Here is a 22,852-nt window from a genome sequence, read left to right as displayed (position 1 = left end):
CTTCTTATTGCAGACATAGCAGGGAGGTTTCAACCTCATGTACAGTCAAAAGGGGATGCACTCAAAACCTCATGGTTCTGTTATAATGAACTGATGTATTCACCTTATACCATCTCCAAATGTTTTAAGTTTATACCTCACACATTCAGCCATAGATTCTCTGCCTTTGAGGTTATCCACTGGGAGATTGTAACAACTCCTGTCCAAAGTCCTTATACGTGCTGAAATTTAAACAACTATATGTGTACTTTCAAATGCCCTTTCTATCACTCTTGGCAGATGGAGTTACTCTCTCCCCTAATCTCTAGTTATCCAAATGAGGCAACTATGCCTATCGGATTAAATGATCAAGATATGAAAGTGATCAAAACAATGATGGTCAGAAACCATGACATTACATAAGCCTACCTAATATTTGCCACAAACTGGCTTTTATTTTGCAGATCTTGCATTTTTATCCTTCTTTTTGATCCATAACTGTAAATTCATTAATAAATAACAGCCTTGGTGATATTTGCAGAAAGGCGGTAGTATATAAACAAAAGTAGCAGCAAATGCTTTTTCCCCAGATACCGCAAGTGAACTTGCAAAAGCTTATGCTGTTCACAGGGGGAGGGAAACCTGGTAAGAAATCCTGGTAGTCACATCTTAAAAAAAATAGATGTGGAAAGCAGAATATTATAGATGAATCAATGTAACGATTATATAGTAGTAATAGAAGTGATAGGTGAATAGTTTGTTATTATTTTGTAAAAGATTGCGGTCCTTTTCTGAAATTGAAAATCAGATTCCAAGACACTTCACTCTATCTCATGCAGGCCATACTCACAATTTTATTTTATTAATATACATACATACATACATACATACATACATACATACATACATACATACTGGAAAAATAAACTTGAGAATTATGCTTAAATATGGGCAATTGAAGAATAAACCTTTCCTGAACAATTCAGTGACTGTGAGTTGCTATTTTTTATCTTTTCTTTGATGCAGTACAACTTCAATAGATAGTTAGAGTTTAAACTTTTATTAAATTAGCAAGCACCGTTAGTATTTATTTATTTATTTATTTATTTATTTATTTATTTATTTATTATTTATTTATTTATACATACATACAAATTTATGTAGCTGTCCAGTTGACACAGTGATTCCAGGCAGTGTATAGCATTAAAAATACACAGTTAAAAATACACAATTAACCGGCACGCCACTCCATGGTGGTGATAATAGGATGAGACAAGTCACTTGATTGGGTCTAAATAGATTCCCTAAGCCTGCTGACAAAACCATGTGTTTAAGGCTTTGCGGAATGTGTGAGGTATAAACTTAAAACATTTGGAGATGGTATAAGGTGAATACATCAGTTCATTATAACAGAACCATGAGGTTTTGAGTGCATCCCCTTTTGACTGTACATGAGGTTGAAACCTCCCTGCTATGTCTGCAATAAGAAGCACTTATGTCCATAATCTTATCTCTGGAGGGATGATGTTGTCAAGGTAGAGAACCACCACAGAGAAGACCTTTTTTCTAGGTCCCATCAGGTATACTTCCTTGATAGTTGGGCCCACAACATTCCTGCTCCAGTGGGCCAAGTAGATGTAATTATTAACAATATTTGCCAACAAACAGCAAATGACTTACATGAATGTTTTGCTGCATCATAATTTACTATTTGGTCTAGCTGTTTCATCTCTGCCTATATATTTTTGTTTCTTGCATGGCTCTTTCCCCCTTCTTTTCTGTCACATTCAAGAAATTCTATTAGGCACTATAAATCACTACCTCCCAAGATGCCTTTATTTGAGAATGGCACTTACTGGAATCTTTACAGGTAAGAAATCTGTTGCTGTCACATGAAATTATCACATAGAATTCTAGAGAAAAAAGGACGTATTTTTCAAATGGAATTGTCAACCAGCCTCTCTATCTTAACACATAACTTAACACATAACACAGCCACACCTTCTCTTAAATGCTTTGCTAGGTTGCAGTACCCAGCTTGTTTGGCTGATCTATAACAGCTAAGCCAGATTACTCCTCACCAAGTTCTTAGATGGGAGATTATCACAAAATAGCAGGGTTCTTTACAGGCAGTCCTCAACTTATGACAATTGGTTCAGTGAAATTCCAAGTTACTACATAACTAAAAAATGTGACTTATGACCAGTCCTCATAATGACTGTCACAGCATCCCTGCAATCATATAATGCAATTTGGATTCCTGGCAATCAGCTTATATCTATGATGGTTACAAAGTCTTAGGTCTTGTGATTGCCTTTTGCACCTTTCCAGATGGCTTCCAACAAGCAAAGTCAATGGGGGAAGCTGGTTTGCTTAACGACTGGTGACGTGATGACTCACTTTATGCCTGGCATCACTTAGTGACCCAATTGTATCAAAAGTTAGGGGCCACCTGTACTAGACATGGAAGTAAAAAAAAATAGCAAAAGCCGTCTATGGCAAACCACATCCATATTGTCAAGATACTTGAAAATACCTTATTATATCACCATGAATTTAACATAATTTTATGGTTGCCTTCGCTTCTTAGACAACAGTATAGCCTTCTGCCTAGCAAAGTAGTTTGGTCAAACTTTAATTCCATTTAAGTTATTTTCCAGTATAAACATTCATTGCACAGCTGAATGAATTTGTAGCTGGAATCTATAAACTTATCCATACTTACCCAGTTCTATGTCCTATTGAATAGAATGGGCTACTTTCTTAGGATATTCCTAGGACTGTTTATCATCACACCAGTTTTCTCTCCTCAATCTCTGATGCTTATACCACACTGATGTTTTGGATATTTTAAGTTTGTATGTATTTTCTTTTTTTTTTCTTCCTCTGATTTGCATTCTTTGTGAAACTTACTTTTTTTTTCTTTTTCATGAATTATTTTGAATTGTGAAGCTCAACCCTGCCTGCATATATTAAGGCCAAATCAGTGCTTAGTCAGGATAATTCACTTCATCCTAATTGCCTTAACTCACATGTATCAAGATTTGCAGGAGGACTGTTGGTTAGGTAAGGTTTCAGACAAAGCATCTTTCCCTGTATTTATTTATTTAGAATAATTGTCTTCATGGTAGAATATCTTTTTCCTTCAAACCAATGGAATTCCATCACTTTGTGTTCTGTTTTCCTTCAAAGAAATAACGATACAGATATATTTATTTTCATATTTTCTTTCCACTTTTTATATTGGTATTGGCCAGCTTCATTACCCACTGCTGAGCTGTAATCTTGCTTATGAAAGCCAATAAATTGACTTCGTAGGATAAGATTGCCGCATAATGATGCCATTTTATGCAACCAAATTTGGTTTTTATCCTTTTTATATTTTTTGAACAATCTTCTTGCCATGTTTCATCCAGCCTGTTCCTTTATATCTCCATGACTTTATTGTAACTTAACATCTTGTGTAGAAAGAACATTACTTTGATTTAATATCTAACATGCTATTCCTTTCTTTGTTTTCTTTTGTTTTTCTTCTCCTTCTCTTCCATTGGATGCATTAGTGAACTGCAGCCCTCGCTTGACAGGGCTAGGAGTGCTAGTACTAACTGCTTGAAGCCTGATACTAGTTTGCATTCACCAGAACAAGAAAGGTATAAAAGAAAGACTTCTCAACATCGTGTCATTTGTGCTGGTGATCAGTATTACCTTTGTTGCTTTTTCTGTATCAGCTTTTTATTTGCTTCACTGATACTACACATGCCTATTTTCATATAGGTAAATATTTGATTCAACAGTCATGGATGCCATGCTTCTAAAATGTTTGATGTGATTATAACAGCATCCAGCATCTTCAGCTCTTGTTCACAATTCTTTTTCGCTCACATTCTGGTTTGGTTTGGTTTGAATATGTGCCCTTGTTGTTGATTGCAAAAGTCCTCGGTATGCTGATAACAACACTTTATTAACAATTGAGATAGTTTAACTGAACACTACTTTCGTTATTTCGCCATCTGACAAAGTTGGAACTGGTCCATGGAAGTTTGGGTAACAATAAATTTGCATATGTGCAAAATGTCAAAAAGCTGTTTTCCCTTGACTGACAACCTTCAAAAATATTGTTAACATTTAATTTATTTAACTCATCGGTTACAGATATTGCCTGTTCAGCAAATTGTCTAGTGAAGTTTAGAATCAGGCTGAAAATATACTCAGAAAATGGGAATGGGGATCCAATATTAGTGGCCCTTTCAACTGTCAACAAAATTCTGGTTTCTACTGAAACCAGAAGAAGGAAACATATATGCAACTGATACAAACATGACTGCTTCTGTTTCAGCACCTTTCATTGTGTTATTCAGCTACATTAGGAAATAGGGTTCATTTTTGAATGTTTGATTATATTTGATTATATTTTATCAATAAACTTCAGAGATGCAAGGTATTATTATAATTGTACCTAAAGCTTTATTGTTTTAATATGGAATCTAATCCAAGTCAACAGCATTTGTCTTAACATTTTTTGTTTTATGGCACATGCAATATTGAATATAAAAAGGACAACAAATCAAAAATTAGGCCAGTTTATTTATCCTGAACATTTTCTGAAACCTAACATATTCTTCAGTTGATGTATTATCAAATATGCTTGTAAACCCTATTCTAAGCACTTTGAGCTTATTGGAGGAAGAATTGGGATATAAGTGTATTTATCCTTTTCTTAGGGACAATGTTAAAAATAAGCAGGCCACAAAATTACTGAGATGCTTAAAAACAAAGAATTTCCCATAATTTATTGTCTCTTAACAATTAAGACTGATACCTCAGCATATGCCATCTTGGATTCAAATCCATGCCCTATCCTGACAGTTTCATTAGAATAATGGTAACTGTCCTCACCTCTCCCACAAACAACTCAAAATGATAGTTTATAATCTTTAAGTTTTTGTCTGGGAAATTTTAGCCCAACATACTTGTTATATTCTGATGCACATTATCCTTAGCGATTCCAAATAACTGATAAATAAAATTATTTCACTATAAAACTGGAAGCAGAGATGAAAAAGTCATAATCTATCTATCTATCTATCTATCTATCTATCTATCTATCTATCTATCTATCTTATGACCTTTTCCTCTCTGCTTCCAGTTTTCAGATAGATAGATAGATGGATGGATATCTGGTTGAGTCAAAGAAGACACTCTATTGTGCAGCAGCTCATCTGTGGACACAGAGGTAGCTCTACAGTCCCAGCCTGGAAGCACAGAGTCTAGCATAATAGGGATACTGGAAGTCCATTTTAGTAATTATGAAAGTTATTCTGTGATGCCCCTATAGTTTTCTATCAGGTTTTGGTAGTGCCTGTCTTCAAATCTGCTAGAAGTTTTATAGTCTGGGGCTCATTACCAGATTCTGTCAGCAGCTGCAGCTTCTGGTTCCCTTGGTTTGAGGTCACAGTAGCATAGGGCTTCTTTCACAGTTTCATTGTTGTGCTTGCACAGTCAACCTTGAAGTCTCTCCCCAGACTCCATATACTCTAAAGCAACCAGCGTGACATACAGTAGTCATCCATTCTGATGATGTGTTCCAACCACAGCCTCGGGCTTTGATAATCAGGGACTTTGTGCTGGAGGCCTTTGTATCATCCAAAACCTCTAGGTTGAAACATAGACTTGCCTACAAATGCCAAGAATGGAGCAGAGAGTGTGCAAGTGAAATTTCTCCAATTGTTTGATGTATCATCAGTACAGAATCCAGAACTTACATCCATATAGGAGGGAGGGGAAAACCACAGTTTTGTAGACTTTTAGCTTTGTGGAAATATGATTGTTATGTTGATTGAGCACTCTAATATACAGCTGGTCTAGTGCCTGGCTGGTCTTGCTGATCCTGAAGTCAATTTCTTTATCCAAAGTCCCATTGCTCAAAATGATTCTTCCCAAGTATTTGAAACATTTCTTAGCTTGGTGATCTCACGTGGTTTGGACCATCTGCCTAGTTGATTTTATTGGGGGTATGGCTGCTGTCATATAAAAGATACTTGGTGCCACAGGTAAGAACTGAGCACCAGGTGAACAAGCAGCCCTAAAAACGGTGCAGCAGGTCCCTCTGAACATCCCATATACCCTAAACATCCAATACAGGACCAGGAGCTATGAACATGGGGGAAACTTTACCGAAATGTTTATTTCAGGAAGTGCTTTATATAATTTAAAAGATCTACTTGCCTAGTGTGCAGAATTGCATGGGCTGACAGTAGCAATTTATTTCACATAATTTATTTTGGGAGCAGCACCGTTCTTCAATGGTGTTTGAGCTTTTGGATTGACGTCTGGAAATTTGAATCAGCTGATATTATGACTGAAGGGTATTCTGCAACATTAAGCCAATTCTTTTAGCCTGATTGCACAACTGCATATATAATTTAATTCAATTTATAAAGTTGTCTTGGTTTTAGGATGCGGATCCCACATTTAGTAAAGTTCTTATAAACATGTATGAAATGTTGGCACTGGCAGGGAGCCTTGTTTTCCCAATAAGACATTACATTGAAGGTCTTGTCTGTTACCATAAATGGCCTTGGCCAGTTCAGTCGGCAGCCAGCACTCGGCTGAACATGCCCAATTCATGTTTTTACCAACAGCAATGAGTAAATAGGTGCAATCTCACAATGATGGATGATATGGGAAAAGTGGAGAAAAGTGTTTCCAGAAATAATATAGGAAGTTAATAAAAAGTGAACCTTTATGGGAGTGGGATTAAATTTTTTGCCTACTGTATATGCCGGCATATTAGGCGACCTGGCGTATAAGACGACCCCTGTCTTTGGCACTGAGTCGCATTCCTAGAACGTCGTCTTATACGCCGGAAACTACCAGTATTTCCGGCGTATAAGACGACCCGGCATATAAGACGACCCCCGTCTTTGGCGCCGATTTTAATGCTTGCGGAAGTCGCCTTATACGCCAGCATATACGGTATATGTATGATAAAAATAATCATACAGATGGTCTCATAACAGAATTCAAAACGGCAGTAAATGTAACCAAATTAAAGTTTAAATTTAGCAGTTAAAATTTCTGAAGAAGAAAGACCAGACGAAAGACCAAAAGATTGAGCAAATCTTTTAACGTTGACACCGAATATCCCATAATCTAGGATACCAGAGGATTTTTCCTTCACTATCACCAAATGTCTTCCAAGGAATTAGAAAAAGTGCCACAACTCCCCCCAAAAGCCCCTTTAAAGCACTTTTGTGAGAAGAAAAGATGGTTCAGTTAGAAAATTGCTAATAAGTCTTTTGCAAGGGCAAGAGTTTCTGGAGATTGATATAAGAGATTTTAAGAACTTGAAGTGATTTTAATTGATTTACAATATTGTCATTTTCTACTGATCCTTCAAAATGTCAAATGTCAAAGATATTAATCATCCTATTCAATAAGCCTGCCTGCTCTTAAAAGGTGGGACTCTATTACACAATCTCCATAAACGTAAAATCAAGCATGGGAAATTTTCTATAACCCTGAATATCATATTATTAATATTTTCCAGCATTCTGTAAAAATGTATTAAGAAACAGATCTTGGTCATACTTTTTGCAGCCATAGTACTTTTTACCACCAGTGAGCTAATGAGTACTATCAGCTGGCTGGCAGGGAAAAGATTACTGGCTTCTTACTGCTAATGGCAACAGGAACTAGGAATATGTGGTGGGGATGTGGAGAAAAAGGTTCCTCCTCCAACAGATCCACAAAGCTACTAGGGCAGTGGTGGCGAACCTATGGCACGGGTGCCAGAGGCGGCACTCAGAGCCCTCTCTGTGACCACGCGCGCTGTCGCCCCAGTCCTAGGCCTTCAGCTGGGTTTTATAAAACCTTTTCACTTTAGGCCTCCGCTGCCGTGTGCAAAAAAAAAAAAAAAAAGGTTCAACCAATGAGTCAATTTTAATTTCTCGTGGGAAAAAAAAGATCTTGCAAAGTTGGAATTGATTGATTGAACTTTTTAGTCCCACCCAGTCTGCCGTTACCACCACAGCCACGCCCACCCAGTGGGCCACACCCACCCAATTGCCACACCCATCCAATGGGCCACACCCACCCGGCACCCGACAATGCATAAGTGGGTTTGGGGTTGCAGTTTGGGCACTCGGTTTCTAAAAGGTTCACCATCACTGTACTAGGGGGTCCATGTGCTTTTCCTAATGGATAGATTTAGCTGGACAAAGTGGAGGAGATTTCCTAATGGATAGATTTAGCTGGACAAAGTTGTCTGGTCTTACTCATAAGCTTACTGGTGGCTGTGGGAAATAAGTGATCTATAATATGGTCATGAGGATGGGAAGACTGCAATGGCTGAAAGAATTATAGCAAAAAGGGTAAACCTTTCTTATGGTGCAAAGGTACCTATACAAACTACGTCCAAATGCATGGCATCTTATGTATTAATTGTGTATAGTACATTCCACAGCATTGAAACTAGTTATGTGAGATCACATTTTTACACAGTATAATGCATGTTTGCAAATGAATATTTTTTATTTTTATTGTTTTATTATACAAAATATCAGCATATTAAGGGCTTTGAGTGCACTGGTGCCTATATAGCTTCAATATTTGGCTTACAGGAAAACCTGACGCTTATTAACAGCCTTTTAAAGTATCTTGGAAATTTTACTAATATGCTAGAATGCTAACTCCCCTGCTATATAGTCTGCTTTCTTTCATAAAACTCTTTGATCAAAACTGGAAAGTATCTCAAAAAAAAGAACAACTAACAATGTGGACAATTTGCTGTTTGCTGAAATCTTATATTGCAAACAGAACAGATAGTACTTTTACACTGTTTTCTTGACACTAGCTAAAATTTATAATTGATGAAAGTCAGTTACATAACTTTTTTTAAAAAAAGAATAGTTCAGTTCACTTTTTAAATATAGCATACTCCCAAATATTTACAATATGTTTAATATGAAGAAACATCCAGAAATAATGAGGTGGTAATAAGAGAAAAGATTCAGAAAATTGTGAATGGAATATAAAAGATACATGATCAAAAGCCTCTCTCTCTCTCCCTCTCCCTCTCTCTCTCTCTTTCTCTCTCTCTCTCTCACACACACACACACACACACACCTAAATTTTAGAACCCAGAATATTACACTCCTACAAAAAGGGTCCAATCATGCATTCTCATGAATGCTTTCTAAGTGAAAAGCACTCAACAATTTGAATATCAAGATGTGCAAGAGAAAGAATGAAAATAGACACTGAGATCCATATAATGTTCCAAACTTTCTGATTAAAGAAATATTTGGCTATAATTTGTCTCTTTACATCTCTACATCTCTAACCTATGCTAGCAGTCAAATACATTTTTAATTATTAATGTTATAACTAGGAAAATAAGTTGCATTCCACAAAGTTAATACTGATTGTCTGGTTGATGTAGTAGATTGGATCCAGAGTATATTTACTGAAATTACCTGGACTTAAAATAGTTATGACTAATGTGACCAAATGACTAAGTGTGACAAAGACTGGAAACAATTCAAGAATTAGTTAAAATGGTCATATTAACAATATATCTGCCCATTAGCACTTTAGTGTTGTATGGAAGAGATTTCTTTAAAGCTAAGAAAAATAAGATTTGTAATTCCCAGAATCACCATAGACCAAATGACAACAGTCTAAATTATTTGATGCACCTCCAGGCAATTCCTTCACTCAGAATAAGAATATGCTATGAGGCGTACAAGGAAAATATTTTATTTAAGATTCCCTTTATCTGTGTGATAAGGGGCTTAAATTCCACAACTGCAGTAATAGAATTATTTGATTAAGTAAGGAAGCAAAAAGCCTGATTACCCAAAATGGAGAAATGTCAATAGTAACATATCCTTTCTGTTTTAAACTATTCATTAAATTTTAACAAGAATGCATATTTTATTGTAAAATACACAGATGTTTGAAATGCAGATGTTTGGTCCATTAGTCATCTTAATGATATAAATGGCTTATCAATTTAAAAATGTACTTTATACCAGTACTTCACATGTTTTGAAAGGGATTCAGAAAAGGTGTTTTGGAATGTGGGTTCAAGCTTAAGTGCAATACCTCTTTAAAGAATGCTTGCATGGAAGCCTGAAAAAGACACTGCTGCTTTAAAGAGTTGTTGGGCTTGTGCTTGCTCTCTTCTGAATTATTTTCCAAGCACGAAGAGTTACACTGCATAATGCAGTATAATGTGAAAAATAAATTATCAAAAGATAATGGATTATGTGACCTCGAGCGTGCCAGAAAATGCACCTTCTCAGAGTAAAAATTGGAACCCCAGACAAATAGCAAACTCATCTAAAATTAAATTAAATTTTGCACAAGATTGCTAATTGACTGCTAATTTTAAAAAAGCAGAATAGTTTACAAATTTCAACGTAAGTAATCCAGGTGAATATAAATTCAGACAAAATTTCTGTAGGTTGAACATGATTTAGACAAAATAGGCACTTTTTTTTGAGGTACTTTTTAGAGTTTTTTTGCATTTTTTTTAAAATAAAGTTGTTCACTAAATGTTCTGTTTTTCTTCCTATTTTATTCAATGAACAAACAGAAGTAGATGGTCCCCCTCACTAGATAGAAGACCCACTAGTCCCCGGATTCATATCCAACATGCATCTCCGGAGGATGACAGGTACTAGTCAGCTCCTCCTAGCTGAAAAGTAGCTTGCTGAATCATTCATATCAAGTAGGAACAGCACGTGTTTAAAGTTTCAGTTTCCAGGAACTCAAATTTGCAACTTTATGAGATGTCCTTGAACTTCATTCAATGATTATAAAGCAACTTTTAAGTCAGTGCCAGTCACACGTTAAATAGCATATTTTGTGATGAACTCAACTCTTAGTTGGCTATCACTGGAAAAGATTTATTTAGGCCCTCTTATGTATCAACATAGGTTAAATAAGTCTATATTTGGGACCATGAGCAAGAGGGATAGTATATATAAGAGAAATGAGGAAGAGGAGTGGTAAAGGAATCAGAATCTTTAGTTGATGAATACATTTCCCTTAGACTTTGAGATTAAACATACCAAATAAGTATTTGAGCTCTGTAGTAGAGGAAAGTTTGCTCCTTTGTCTTTAGTCTCTTATGATTCCTCACAATACTTGTGTCCTACTTCGTGGCAAGAGCATCACTACAATGATGCTTTAATTTTGTGCTTTATAATACATTGAAAGAGAAATTTCATGCATGTCTTAGCTCCACTGAATTATGTGAGGTTTGTTCCCCAGTAATTAGACTTAAAACTTGATCTCATAAGCTACTCTACAGGACAACTTTGTAGGTATAAACCAGTTTAGTACTGAGACTTACGTCTATGTAAAAATCCTCTAGGATTACATTGTAATATATGGAATCCAGCCTTTTTCTACAAGGGATCGTAGCTCTGGAACGTTTGGCATGCTAAACCTCAATGAAATCAGTGATTTAAGTCTTCCTAACATCAGGCCAAATTGTGCCCTGTCTTTATGGCTCATAATTCAATTCACAACAGTGAGTTTGTGTAATGGTATATTTATATTGTTTTACTTTAAACAATTCAGACATTCTGAACAAGGCAACTGCTAATTCCAGTGCTTTGGATTTCTCTTTATATGCTGATTGGCCAAATGTAATATATGTAAATATCATCTATTGGTTTGTTGTTGTTGTATTATGATTTTACTTGATGCTGCATCATTCTTGGATAATAAACATTTTTTCATTTTTTCCCTTAAAGCAAATTGCTCTTTTTAATTGGGCTGCCAAATTATGCATTCAGATAATCTTTCTTATCAACTCTTCTCAATATCTAATTCTGGATTGTAAGTAGAATTATGGGTGCAAAAATCCATGTTAACACTAAACAGCAGAAAAGAAGTACTATTTTCTCATCTCTTTGCTGCAAATTATTACTTCACTTGGATTTTTATAACCCAAATCTGATAATTCACATTATAAGTGAATAGCATTTACACCTCTATCATCAGCACATCCTTGCGTCAATAAAAATGCTCTAAATGCTTTGAGGATTCTCAGAAACAGATTTGTGTGTATATGCAAGGAGAAGATCAAAGGGAAGTCTTGTTGAAAGAAAGAGATGTCAGTGATGTAATCTTCTCCAGATGCATTTGAGATTGTGATTCCCAGAAAATCTATCCATTGTATAACTCTGTTTCTGAGTATTATTTATTGTAGTATGCAGTAAGCCTTAGTTTAACTCTCCATAAAACATCAACAAGGCAGTTTCTTTTATACACAAGTACTATGTAATAAAATTACATTTAAATAACATCTACCCGAATTGAAAATATGAAGTCTCTACTGTCTCATGTTAGTCCCTAAAATATTTTCATTATCAAAATACTGCAGGTATAGAAGTGTCAAATACTTTTTTTTTATCCTTAGAAGGCCTCTTCTCTTATTAAAAATGGTTAGTGTAGAAGTAGACAGGATTACTTAGAAGTAGACAGATAAAATAATTTTTGTGGAAATTTTTGTGTTGACTTATTCCTGCCAAAGTTAACTATCATTTCCAATCTTTTCATTAAATGTCAAAGCATCAACATTTGAGAAGCAAAACTAAATAAAGTTAGTAGGCTACGTGTATTTGTGGCAGAGTTTAAAAACCAAACCAAAAATTAAAAACTGTTTGGTTCTGATAATGGCCAGGTTATACTGTCAGGTAGAAAAAAAAGTACTAGCTGTGCCCCTAGTTAAGCAATTAGATAGCAAAAAGGAGCTTAGTTTCTTCTTAGATATTGTATGAGAATTTTTTTTTACATGCTATAATCCTATAATCCTATTGTGGATCAACCAAGATTTTTTGTAACAGTTGAAAAAATATTTGCTTGTAAGAACCTGTATAGAAAGTAAATATCCATAGTTCAATCCAAACTCCAAGAATGTTTTCTTTTCAACTGTTGATCTACAATGGAAACATTTGGGTCCATTGTTGTTAGAATTTGTATGGGTGTGTATATAATTAGAATATGTATCTCAGCTTAGAATAACTACGAAAAAAATGCTCAGTACTATCTTGCAAATTGCTCTCCTCTGCAAAATAAAGGCATGCTATTTTTTAAATTACATTTGTATTGCTAAAAGAAATTATTTTTGTGACAACATAAGAGAAAAATAAAAAAGGATGTCAGAACAAATCCACAGATTTTTAAAAGCCACTCACAAAAATACACTCATGTGCAGCTCTTGAGAGAGTATTTCCCAACAGGGCTGGAGAGATGTCAGTAGATTATGTAAGGTTTTTGAAATAATTTGGAAAAGTTTGTTTGGAATGTATGTATGTATGAATGAGATACCTTTCTGCAGTGTTTTAAAGCTGCTTTGTCTCTTCCGAGGATTAGAATGTATGCATTTAATGAAATGCATATGGGTGCTAAATTCATAACTCTCTGCACTCCAAATGGTCTTTTCCAAATTATTTCTGAATTTCTGCATATTCTTTGGTGTTATTGATGAGCATATGTTGGTCTTTAGTGTTTATTAATGGCTTTCATTTTATTTTGTAGCAGTTATTACTTTCTTTTAAAAAACCTCCTTAAAAACAGTGAAAAAGAGAACATAGAAATGTTGCTGGATGTAATAGTGGAATGCTCTTGTCATATAAATATCTTGATTGCATGTTTCCATTTTCATTGCATGTGACCATCTCTCTGTTTCTATTTGTTTCTATCCATTCTGTTCAACTTTCACTTCCATGTTTCCAAAACTTGTGAAGAACAACACTGCCGGAGTCTTGCAATCCAAAACAAGACAGTTTAAACTTCCTAAGTGCTAATCCAGAAGAAATACAGAGGTATCCTTGCTAAAGTTGTCTTGCAGCTCCCATATATAATACATGAAATTAAATACTAAAATCTTAATTTATAACCTAGCTCTGTCACATATTATATCGTTATTTTCTACATCTTTGAAGGATGTTTTACTGTTTGATAAGTATGTGTGTTAGTGTGTGTGTGTGTTGCATCTTAAGTTCATTAAGTAACGCTTAAATATCTTCATTTTTTTAATTGCATTTCCTTTCTGATCAAGTCAGCAGATTATTTAAGATTTGGACTTTGACCAAATCTTTAAAGGATACTGGAAGTTTATGGACCATAGATGTGTTTAGTTCTTTACTATAAAAAAACATCAAACTATTATATATAAGATGCTCTTCTATTAACAGTGTATAACAGAAGGAGTGAGAAGGTCATTAACACTGCCAAAAAAAACTGTTGCAGATATCCCAAAAAATAGAAAAATGCGTAGTAGCTAGTACAGTTAAATAATGTCTACAGATCTTTCAAAAAGGGTTTCATGAATGAAAAACCATAAGACAATGCAACAAGCAAAAAATTCATTAAAAAATTTAGACCAAAGACCTCAAGGAAAGCAATGAAATGTAACAGAAAATGGAAGTGAGAGTGAGAAACATGACTATCGGGTGGTCAGTGAGAGGGCACAGTCGCCATACTGCGAAACTCCAAGGAATGCATGAACTGAGCTGTGCTGGTGCAGTAGTTATGCTGACTCCCAGCTGCCTGCAGTTTGGCAGTTTGAGTTTCACCTGTTCAAGATTGACTCAGCCTTCCATCCTTCCGAGGTCGGTAAAATGAGGACCCAGATTGTTGGGGGCAACAGGCTGACTCTGTAAAACCACTTAGAGAGGGCTGTAAAGCACTGTGAAGTGATATATAAGTCTAAGTACTATTGCTATCCTAGATCCCAAGGTCTTTGATTTGCTTTGTTCAAATTCTGGAGAAGTATCATGTTTTCAAGATTCTGAAAGCATTATGGCTCTTGGGACTAGACTGTGGAATGAAAACCAAAGTTAATAGTTGGCCTGTAATGATGTTACTGTATTTTAGGCCTCTCTTTGAATGCATGTAGAAAATCTCAATTAGCCAGCTCTTCAAATGATGTTCTTTTGATCACAATAGATCAAACCCCTTTAATTTTTTTTTTCAAACCATGCTGATAGTGGATTGCAGGCTTGGATTCTTTTTATTGTAATTTAAGAATAAAAATGTTTTCACCTAACTTGTTCTCAGCTGACATGTTAAGGTTATGACAAAATAATGTTGCTCTGAATACCCGTGGTCAATGAAAAATACATAGGGGGTAATACTTTTAAACAGCTCAAAGGAAGCAGCACTGATTTTTTCCTCTTTCTTTTTCTTTCTTTTTTCAAATTCTGAAATCAGCCTGACTATATAATCTTAGTATCTCTTAAAAACAACCAGAGGGCATGAGATGTTGACAGTTTAATATAGCAAGAACCCAGCTGAGTTGTGATCAGATGGTTTGACTCTATTTGAATTTAACATCCAAATGTAACATTCATACATTCTTATTGTTTAGTTGCATAAGCTATAGCCAAAGCATGTAATAGGTCTCACAGTTACCACATGCAAATGTGTTTTCTATAGCTTACCAATGTGTAATTCAAATCACATATATCTGCCCAAGTTTATTAGCAATGTTTTTATTATCACAGTTAAATTGTGCTATTTTTGTTTTATACTGCATACATATAATATAAGAGCATCTTTTTGAATTTTAACCCAGGAGAATTTCACTTTTCTACCAGACCCTTAATGTTGGATTTTAACCAATAATGGAAGTTTTCCATGGCTTCAATTTTAGAGTTGTTTAGCATTTGAGAAATAGTCAGCCTGATTAGCATTATCTATACCAAAGAAAGTGAATTTGTTGGGTTAAAGTAAGGTGGGTGCAGATGGCATTTTATCCAAAGTCCATTATTAGTAGTCATTCAGAAAACCTAAAAGTTTTTGCACTTCCATTTGCAAGAAATCAAGCTAAATCTTTGCAATTTTCTGGTTTCTAGATTGCTTGCTTCTCTTTTTCATTTTTTGGGGCATCTCATTTCACAGGCATCCCAGAAAGGTGGAAAGATACAGCACCCAAAAACAGATTAGGAAAAGCTCTGCATCAGAAACAGAAAGGTAAGATGGATTCTACAGTATGTAACAACAATGTGCCTTGATCAGTTTGCTGATGTTATTGTCTTTTATGCACATGTCATGCTGATCGTTGGTCATAATAAACTTTTTGTTAATATGATTATGCACATATTTATTTATTTATTTATTTATGAGGCTTATATACCGCTTTTAAGTGCAAGCACTCTCTAAGCGGTGTACACCAGTAAGCAATGTATATATACATTTACATTGCCCCCAACAATCTGGGTCCTCATTTTACCTACCCCGGAAGGATGAAAGGCTGAGTCAACCTTGAGCCGGTGAGATTTGAACTGCTGCCCTGCTGAACACAGTCAGCTAAAGTGGCCTGCAGTACTGCACTCTAATTACTGCGCCACCTCATATCATAATCTTAAATATGTAAAGTCTGTAAAAGACTTGTTACTAAGGTTTTGCAAAGCTGTTACTAAATAGCTCTAACACGGTTTTCCAAATTTGGCAATTTTAAGACATCATTATCATAAAGTTGGAAGGGACCTTGGAGGTCATCGAGTCCAATCCCCTGCTCAGGCAGGAAACCCTACACCATTTCGGACAAATGGCTGTACAGTCTCTTCTTAAAAACTTCCAGTGTTCGAGCATTCACCACTTCTGGAGGCAGGTTGTTCCATTGGTTAATTGTTCTAACTGTCAGGAAGTTTCTCCTTAGTTCTATGTTGCTTCTCTCCTTGATTAGTTTCCATCCTTTGCTTCTTGTCCTGCCTTTAGGCCCTTTGGAGAATAGCTTGACTCCCTCTTCTTTGTGGCAGCCCCTGAGATATTGGAACACTGCTATCATGTCCCGCCTCGTCCTTCTCTTCGTTAAACTAGACATACCCAATTCCAGCAACCGTTCCTTATATGTTTTAGCCTCCAGTCCCCTAGTCATCTTTGTTGCTCTTCTCTGTACTCTTTCTAGAGTCTCAACATCTTTTTTACATCGTGGTGACCAAAACTGCATGCAGTATTCCAAGGGTGGCCTTACCAAGGCATTGTAAAGTGGTATTAATACTTCACATGATCTTGATTCTATCCCTCTGCAGCCTAGCACTGTGTTGGCTTTTTTGGCAGCTGCAGCACACTGCTGGCTCATATTTAAGTGATTGTCCACTAGGACTCCGAGATCCCTCTCACAGTTACCAGTATTGAGCAAGGTACCCCCATACTATACCTGTACATTTGTTTTTTCTTGCCTAAATGTAGAACCTTACTTTTTTCACCATTGAATTTCATTTTGTTAGATAGCGCCCAGTGTTCAAGTCTGTCCAGGTCCTCCTGTATCTTAAGCCTGTCTTCTGGAGTGTTGGCTATTCCTGCCAGCTTGGTGTCATCCGCAAATTTGATGAGTTCCCCATCTATCCCCTCGTCCAAATCATTGATGAAGATGTTGAAGAGCACTGGGCCTAGAACAGAGCCCTGGGGCACCCCACTACACACTTCCCTCCATGTAGATGCAGTTCCATTGAGGACACATGCTGAGTACGGCCAGTCAGCCAGCTACAAATCCATCTGGCGGTGATACTGTCTAACCCACATTTTTCTATCTTATAGAGTAGTAGGTTGTGATCCACTTTATCAAATGCCTTACTGAAGTCCAAGTAAATTATATCCAAAGCATTCCTCTGATCCACTAATTTTGTCACTTGGTCAAAGAATGCAATAAGGCTTGTCTGGCATTTGTTTTTGACAAACCCATGTTGGCTTTTAGTAGTGATTTTGCTTGGTTCTAGGTGTTTGCTGATTCGTTGTTTGATTATCTTTTCCAGAATCTTCCCAGGTATTGAGGTCAGGCTTATAGGTCTGTTATTTCCTGGATCCATTTTTTTTTCTTTTTTTGAAGATGGGAACTACATCAGCTCTTTTTCAGTCCTCTGGTAGTTCCCCAGTGCTCCAAGATCTTTGAAAAATATAGTTCAGTGGTTCTGAGATCACATCTGCCAGTTCCTTGAGAATCATGGGGTGTAATCCATCTAGTCCTGGTGATTTGAACTCGTCTAGGCTGGACAGGTGCTCACTTATCATTTTCTTGCCTATCTTAACTTGTGTTTCTATACTATTTTTTATGGCACTATTTTTGATAGGTTGGTTTGTTTTTTCCCTTTGTGTAAAGACAGATGCAAAAAAACGAATTAAATGGTTCTGCTTTCTCCCTGTTGCTTGTCACCTTCTTACCACTTTCACCCACTAATGGACCAATCATTTCCTTCACTTTTTTCTTGTTTTTTACATGTTGAAAGAAGCTTTTTTTGTTATTTTTTGACTTTAGTCGTAAGCCTTAGTTCATTATGTGCCTTAGCTTTCTTCACTTCATCTTTGTAGGCTCGGGCTATTTGTTGATATTTGGATTTAGTTATATGCCCCTCTTTCCACTTTCTATACTTGTCCTTTTTATCTTTCAATTTATCAGAGAGTTCTTTATGCAGCCATGCTGGTTTCTTTTGAGAGCTGTTATTTTTCCTCTTTGTTGATATTGTGCTAGACTGGGCTTCTATTATTTCGCTTTTCAAAATTTCCCAAGCTTCTTGAGTTGTTTTCCCCTGGAGGATTCTCATCCATGGAATCTTTCCCAAGCCCTCTCTAAGTTTATTGAAATTAGCTCTCTTGAAGTCCAAGCCTCTAGTTTGACTATGTTCTATTGCTTGTGCTTCCATAATGTTGAACTGCATGATCACTACCTCCCAAGATTCAACACTGTCTATCATTTCATCTCTGTTAGTGAGAATTAGATCCAAAATGGGTAATCCCCTAGTTTGCTTCTCTACTTTTTGGGAGACTGCTAGGTTTGTCAGGAATCTGTTTGATCTTCCACTTGGTGTAGAGTTTGTCTCCCAGCTGATGTCAGGGTAGTGAAAGTCTCCCATTACTATTGTGATTTGCTTCCTACATACCTTAGTTAGCTGACTAGCAAAAAGTTCATCTATTTCCTCTGTTTGGTTGGGTGGCCTGTAGTATACACCTATGGCAATGTCATTTTTTCTTCCTTTTATATTGACCCAAATGCATTCAAGACAGTTTTCATCATTGTTGTGCTCTATTTCTGTAGAAATGTAGTTATTTCTTATATAGAGACCAACTCCATCTCCTCTTTTATTTGGTTTGTTTCTTTTAATAATTTAAATCCCTTTAGCTGTGTGTTCCATTTGTGGGTTTCATCCCACCAAGTTTCCGTAATGGCAACAATATCATACCTGCCCTCATTAACCTGAATTTCCAGTTCACCCTATTTGCTGTTCATACTCTGTGCATTGATGTATAGACATTTGAGTCCTTTATGACCAACCCTGTGTTTACTTTCTACATAACCTGTGTGGTGCCTGAGTTCCCCTATTGTCTTCCCACCTATTTGGTTAGTGCACTTTGTGTGGCACTCGTTGTTGAAAGCTTGATTTTGCTTGACAGCAAGGTTGGTATTCTTGTCCATATACACATCTCTGTTACATGCACTGATAGCCCTATAGTTTTTAGATTGCCGGGGACAGGGATGTTCTGTATCAATTAACTCATTGTCCCCGCTGTTTAGTTTAAATATTCCTCCAGAAAAAACTTGTGGACTTTAGCTTCAGCTTCCAGAATTCCCCACCCCGCTGGGGAATTCTGGAAGTTGAAGTTCACAAGTTTTAAATTTACCTGCTCTAACATATGGTCTATTTACAGCAAGCAATCATGGAGCCTTGAAGTGCAATTGGCATGGAATCTCTTCATGACAGCAAAGCACAGTAATTTTGTCTTGTAGTAATGATATAATTATATAATGAAAGACAGCAGGAAGCTTGCTAATAATTGGTTGCATTAGTGGTTTTGCATTAATGGGTAGCATTTCTGTTCAAGCAAAGTGGAATTTCTTTGTCCATTTCCATTCTCTTTAAAGTTGAAACAGTATGTGCTCTGTCAAAACAAACCAGTGGTACAGCTAATGAGTAAAATCCTCCTATCTGATTGATGAGTAGAGACCATACAATCTGCTTGAGCCAAGTTTATTGAACTGCTCACAGAGGACAGAAAACAAGGTTTGCTCATTAAGAGAAGCAAAGCAAAAGCTTATGATCTAGTTTACAAGAAAAAAAACAATATCACCCTTAGATGGATCGCTAACCTAAGGCAGGTTACTTCACTTTATATCTCCTCGACTAGAAGGTATATGCAATGAATTAACACAGACTGACAGGATGCTTATTCTGTCCCTTCCATTCAGATCAACAGAGAACAAGTCTTGATCTTTTTCAGTGTGAAACCTTCAGATAGTTCAAAAGGGCTAAGACATCTCCCCAAGTCATTTTTTTCTCAACACTAAACTTACATAATTCCTTTAGCGCCACTGAATTAATTTTGAATTCCCTGAATCTCTTTGTTTTGTTCAATAATCTTTTTTTATATTTTCTCTGAATCTTTCTAAAACCGGATACAGTGGATCTAAGCAATAAAAAATAGAGTAGAACTATTACTTTCTTTAATTTGGAAATGCTATTTCTGTTGAGGTGGCTTAAAATTTCATTTGCTATTTAAGTAGATAAATCCGTCTGCTGACTTGATCAATACTATTCTAAGAACCTTTTTGCACAAACCTTATCAAGCTATGTGTTCTCCATTTCATCCTTTACCAGTATATTTGATTTCTGTTTTCTAATAAAGAACTTGGTATTTGTAGTTGAAACTATTGATGAATATTTTGAGAATACGGTTTTCAGTCCAGTTATGCATTGGCCTAATAGATCTGCTACCCAGCCCATGTTAGTGAGCTTGCTAACTGGAATATCATGAATTACTTTGCTGAAATTGGGATTTATAATAACCACATCATTTTCTCAGTTGGCAAAAATGACATACATTTAGTCTGACAAGATTTATCCTTAAAAAATTCATGAAGACTTGTATTAATCATTGTGTTATTTCAAAGGTGCTACTGCCATGTGTTTCTAGAAGGGGACTTCCAGCTCTAAGAATCCGTGATCTCCCAATCATAATTAGGGGGAAATATCATACTCAGTCAAGATCTAGAAATCATTCTAGTATCAGGCCATTATTCACCACCTAGTTTCTGGAGGTTCAGTGCCAACTTTTCTATTTTAAAATATTTTAATTAAGAATTACAAATAGAAAGAATAAAAACTAATACAAACTATAAAAATATAGAATTATATAAGAAAAAAAATATAAAAAAGGAACCAAAGTGTAGAAAATCCTCATCATTTGTTCTTTATCAGCAAAAGTACAGTAAGGAAAACCAGATATAACTAATTTTCTATTTTAACCTTGATCAAATAAGCTAAACTTGTATTCCTTGCCTAAACTTTTAACAATGTTAATTTTTAACCCCATCAAATATAGTCCCAGAACTCGTTATACATCCAGTAAGTAAAAATCGTCCTGTTATTATTACTTCTCATAAACTCTTTCGGGACTCCAACAGGCCTCTTTCATGGACCTAGTGAGATAAATTCATCCAAATCACTTTTCTGGTTTAATAATTGTATATCTCTTTTAATTAGTGAAATATCCATTAGTTTTGTTTATATATCCAAAACATCTTCTCCATATTTTTGTTTTTACTTGACACATTTACATCTATATTCAACTTAATTTGTTGCTTGTTCTTCTTTTGTAACTTTAGTGATACATGATCTATCATATCAAGTAATTTTGAAGACAAAAATGCAAAAACATCCATCAGAGATTGAGCTTCGTTCTTTCTTAATGAGATGAATTTATTATTCTCAAGATCCCTTTAGCGTCAGACTTTCAAGATCCCATTACTATATTTCCTCTTAAAAAGTCCCAATCACCTTTTTTGCATGAGAAGAATTCTTCTAATTAATTCAAAACTATAAAACTATCATTACAGTTCCATCTGGACACTTAATCCATTGTTAACTTTCTATAATCCACATTCTAAGCATCCTTTTACTGTTTAATTCAAAATATAATATTTTCCAGAACTTTTAAAATCATATTTAAAACCCCTTTTCCAAGGAAAAAGCAGTTCACCTGATGAATAAGTCAAACCTTGCTGGTCTTAAAGGTATTAATATTTACAGTAGAGTTTTTAAAAAAAAACTTCAGAAAGAGTTGAAGAAATTAGATTTGGCCATGCTTTATCCCTTGAAAGTCTGAATTACAAATATGACCTTAATAGGTATTCCTCAATTCCCAGCCATTCAACTCATAACTCAACTGCTGTCTACTTGCAGTCTACTCACAAGGAGTAACAGTCTGGAATTGTGTGTTATCTCAAAGATCTCTCCTTCATATGTTTTTCTCATAAATACAGTACCAGTAGGACACAGTGCTTGTTGGAAGTGCCTCCAACTTCTCTATTTTTGATTAGGTTGCTATTAAATATACTGCACAAGATTTGTTTCTGCCTCACAGATGTGAACCACTACCTCCGTGATATCTAATGTTTTCTTACATCCTTCCATTCATTGAATTATTTATATTATACAAAGGGATTACTAATTAAAATCTGGTTGTGTTTTGTCTTCCCATCATTCTGATGCACAGTGGATTCATATGAAAATTTTCACAATGTTGCAATACTTCAGTGCAAAACCCTGATAATTCGATGAAGGATATGTTCTTGTATTATGCATTTCCCTCATTCCAGAGGCAGAGAGAAATCTGCAAAATTCTGTGTTTCTTACAAGAGTAGGACTATCACACTGAGAGAAAAGAGTGCATTATCTGTCAGGAATGATCTTGGATCTTGGGAAGGTCGTTTTCATTCATGTATCAGAAGAAGCAATGATAGTTTTTGATTATAGATCTCTATTTAAACGGTCATTTTATTTTTTTGTAATTTCTCTGTAATACTTTCTGTTATCTTTTAAATGATATGGGCTATTGCAGTTTCCTAATGATACC

The 22,852-nt window shown here is 35.6% G+C and overlaps 1 protein-coding gene across 49 annotated transcripts in view; it reads left to right on the top strand.

Annotated features, from left to right (window-relative positions):
* The window catches only part of RIMS1 (regulating synaptic membrane exocytosis 1), a 262,195-nt gene that overhangs the window by 185,336 nt on the left and 54,007 nt on the right, over positions 1–22,852 (top strand). For 21 of the 49 annotated variants that reach the window (XM_039346689.1, XM_039346686.1, XM_039346652.1 and 18 more), the window contains 6 exons: positions 1,772–1,849; positions 2,932–3,045; positions 3,540–3,629; positions 10,581–10,661; positions 13,747–13,824; positions 15,905–15,976. In XM_039346689.1, the coding sequence (XP_039202623.1) occupies positions 1,772–1,849; positions 2,932–3,045; positions 3,540–3,629; positions 10,581–10,661; positions 13,747–13,824; positions 15,905–15,976 (513 nt within the window). The remainder of the gene's footprint in view (positions 1–1,771; positions 1,850–2,931; positions 3,046–3,539; positions 3,630–10,580; positions 10,662–13,746; positions 13,825–15,904; positions 15,977–22,852) is intronic. The other 28 variants (XM_039346691.1, XM_039346694.1, XM_039346667.1 and 25 more) reach the window with 7 other exon arrangements.

Source organism: Crotalus tigris, unplaced genomic scaffold (assembly GCF_016545835.1).
Source record: "Crotalus tigris isolate CLP2741 ecotype Arizona unplaced genomic scaffold, ASM1654583v1 scf7180000018016.4438896, whole genome shotgun sequence".
NCBI classification, from domain to species: domain Eukaryota; kingdom Metazoa; phylum Chordata; class Lepidosauria; order Squamata; family Viperidae; genus Crotalus; species Crotalus tigris.
The sequence above is the reverse complement of the archived record's forward strand: the minus strand, read 5'-3'. Positions and strand labels throughout refer to the sequence as shown.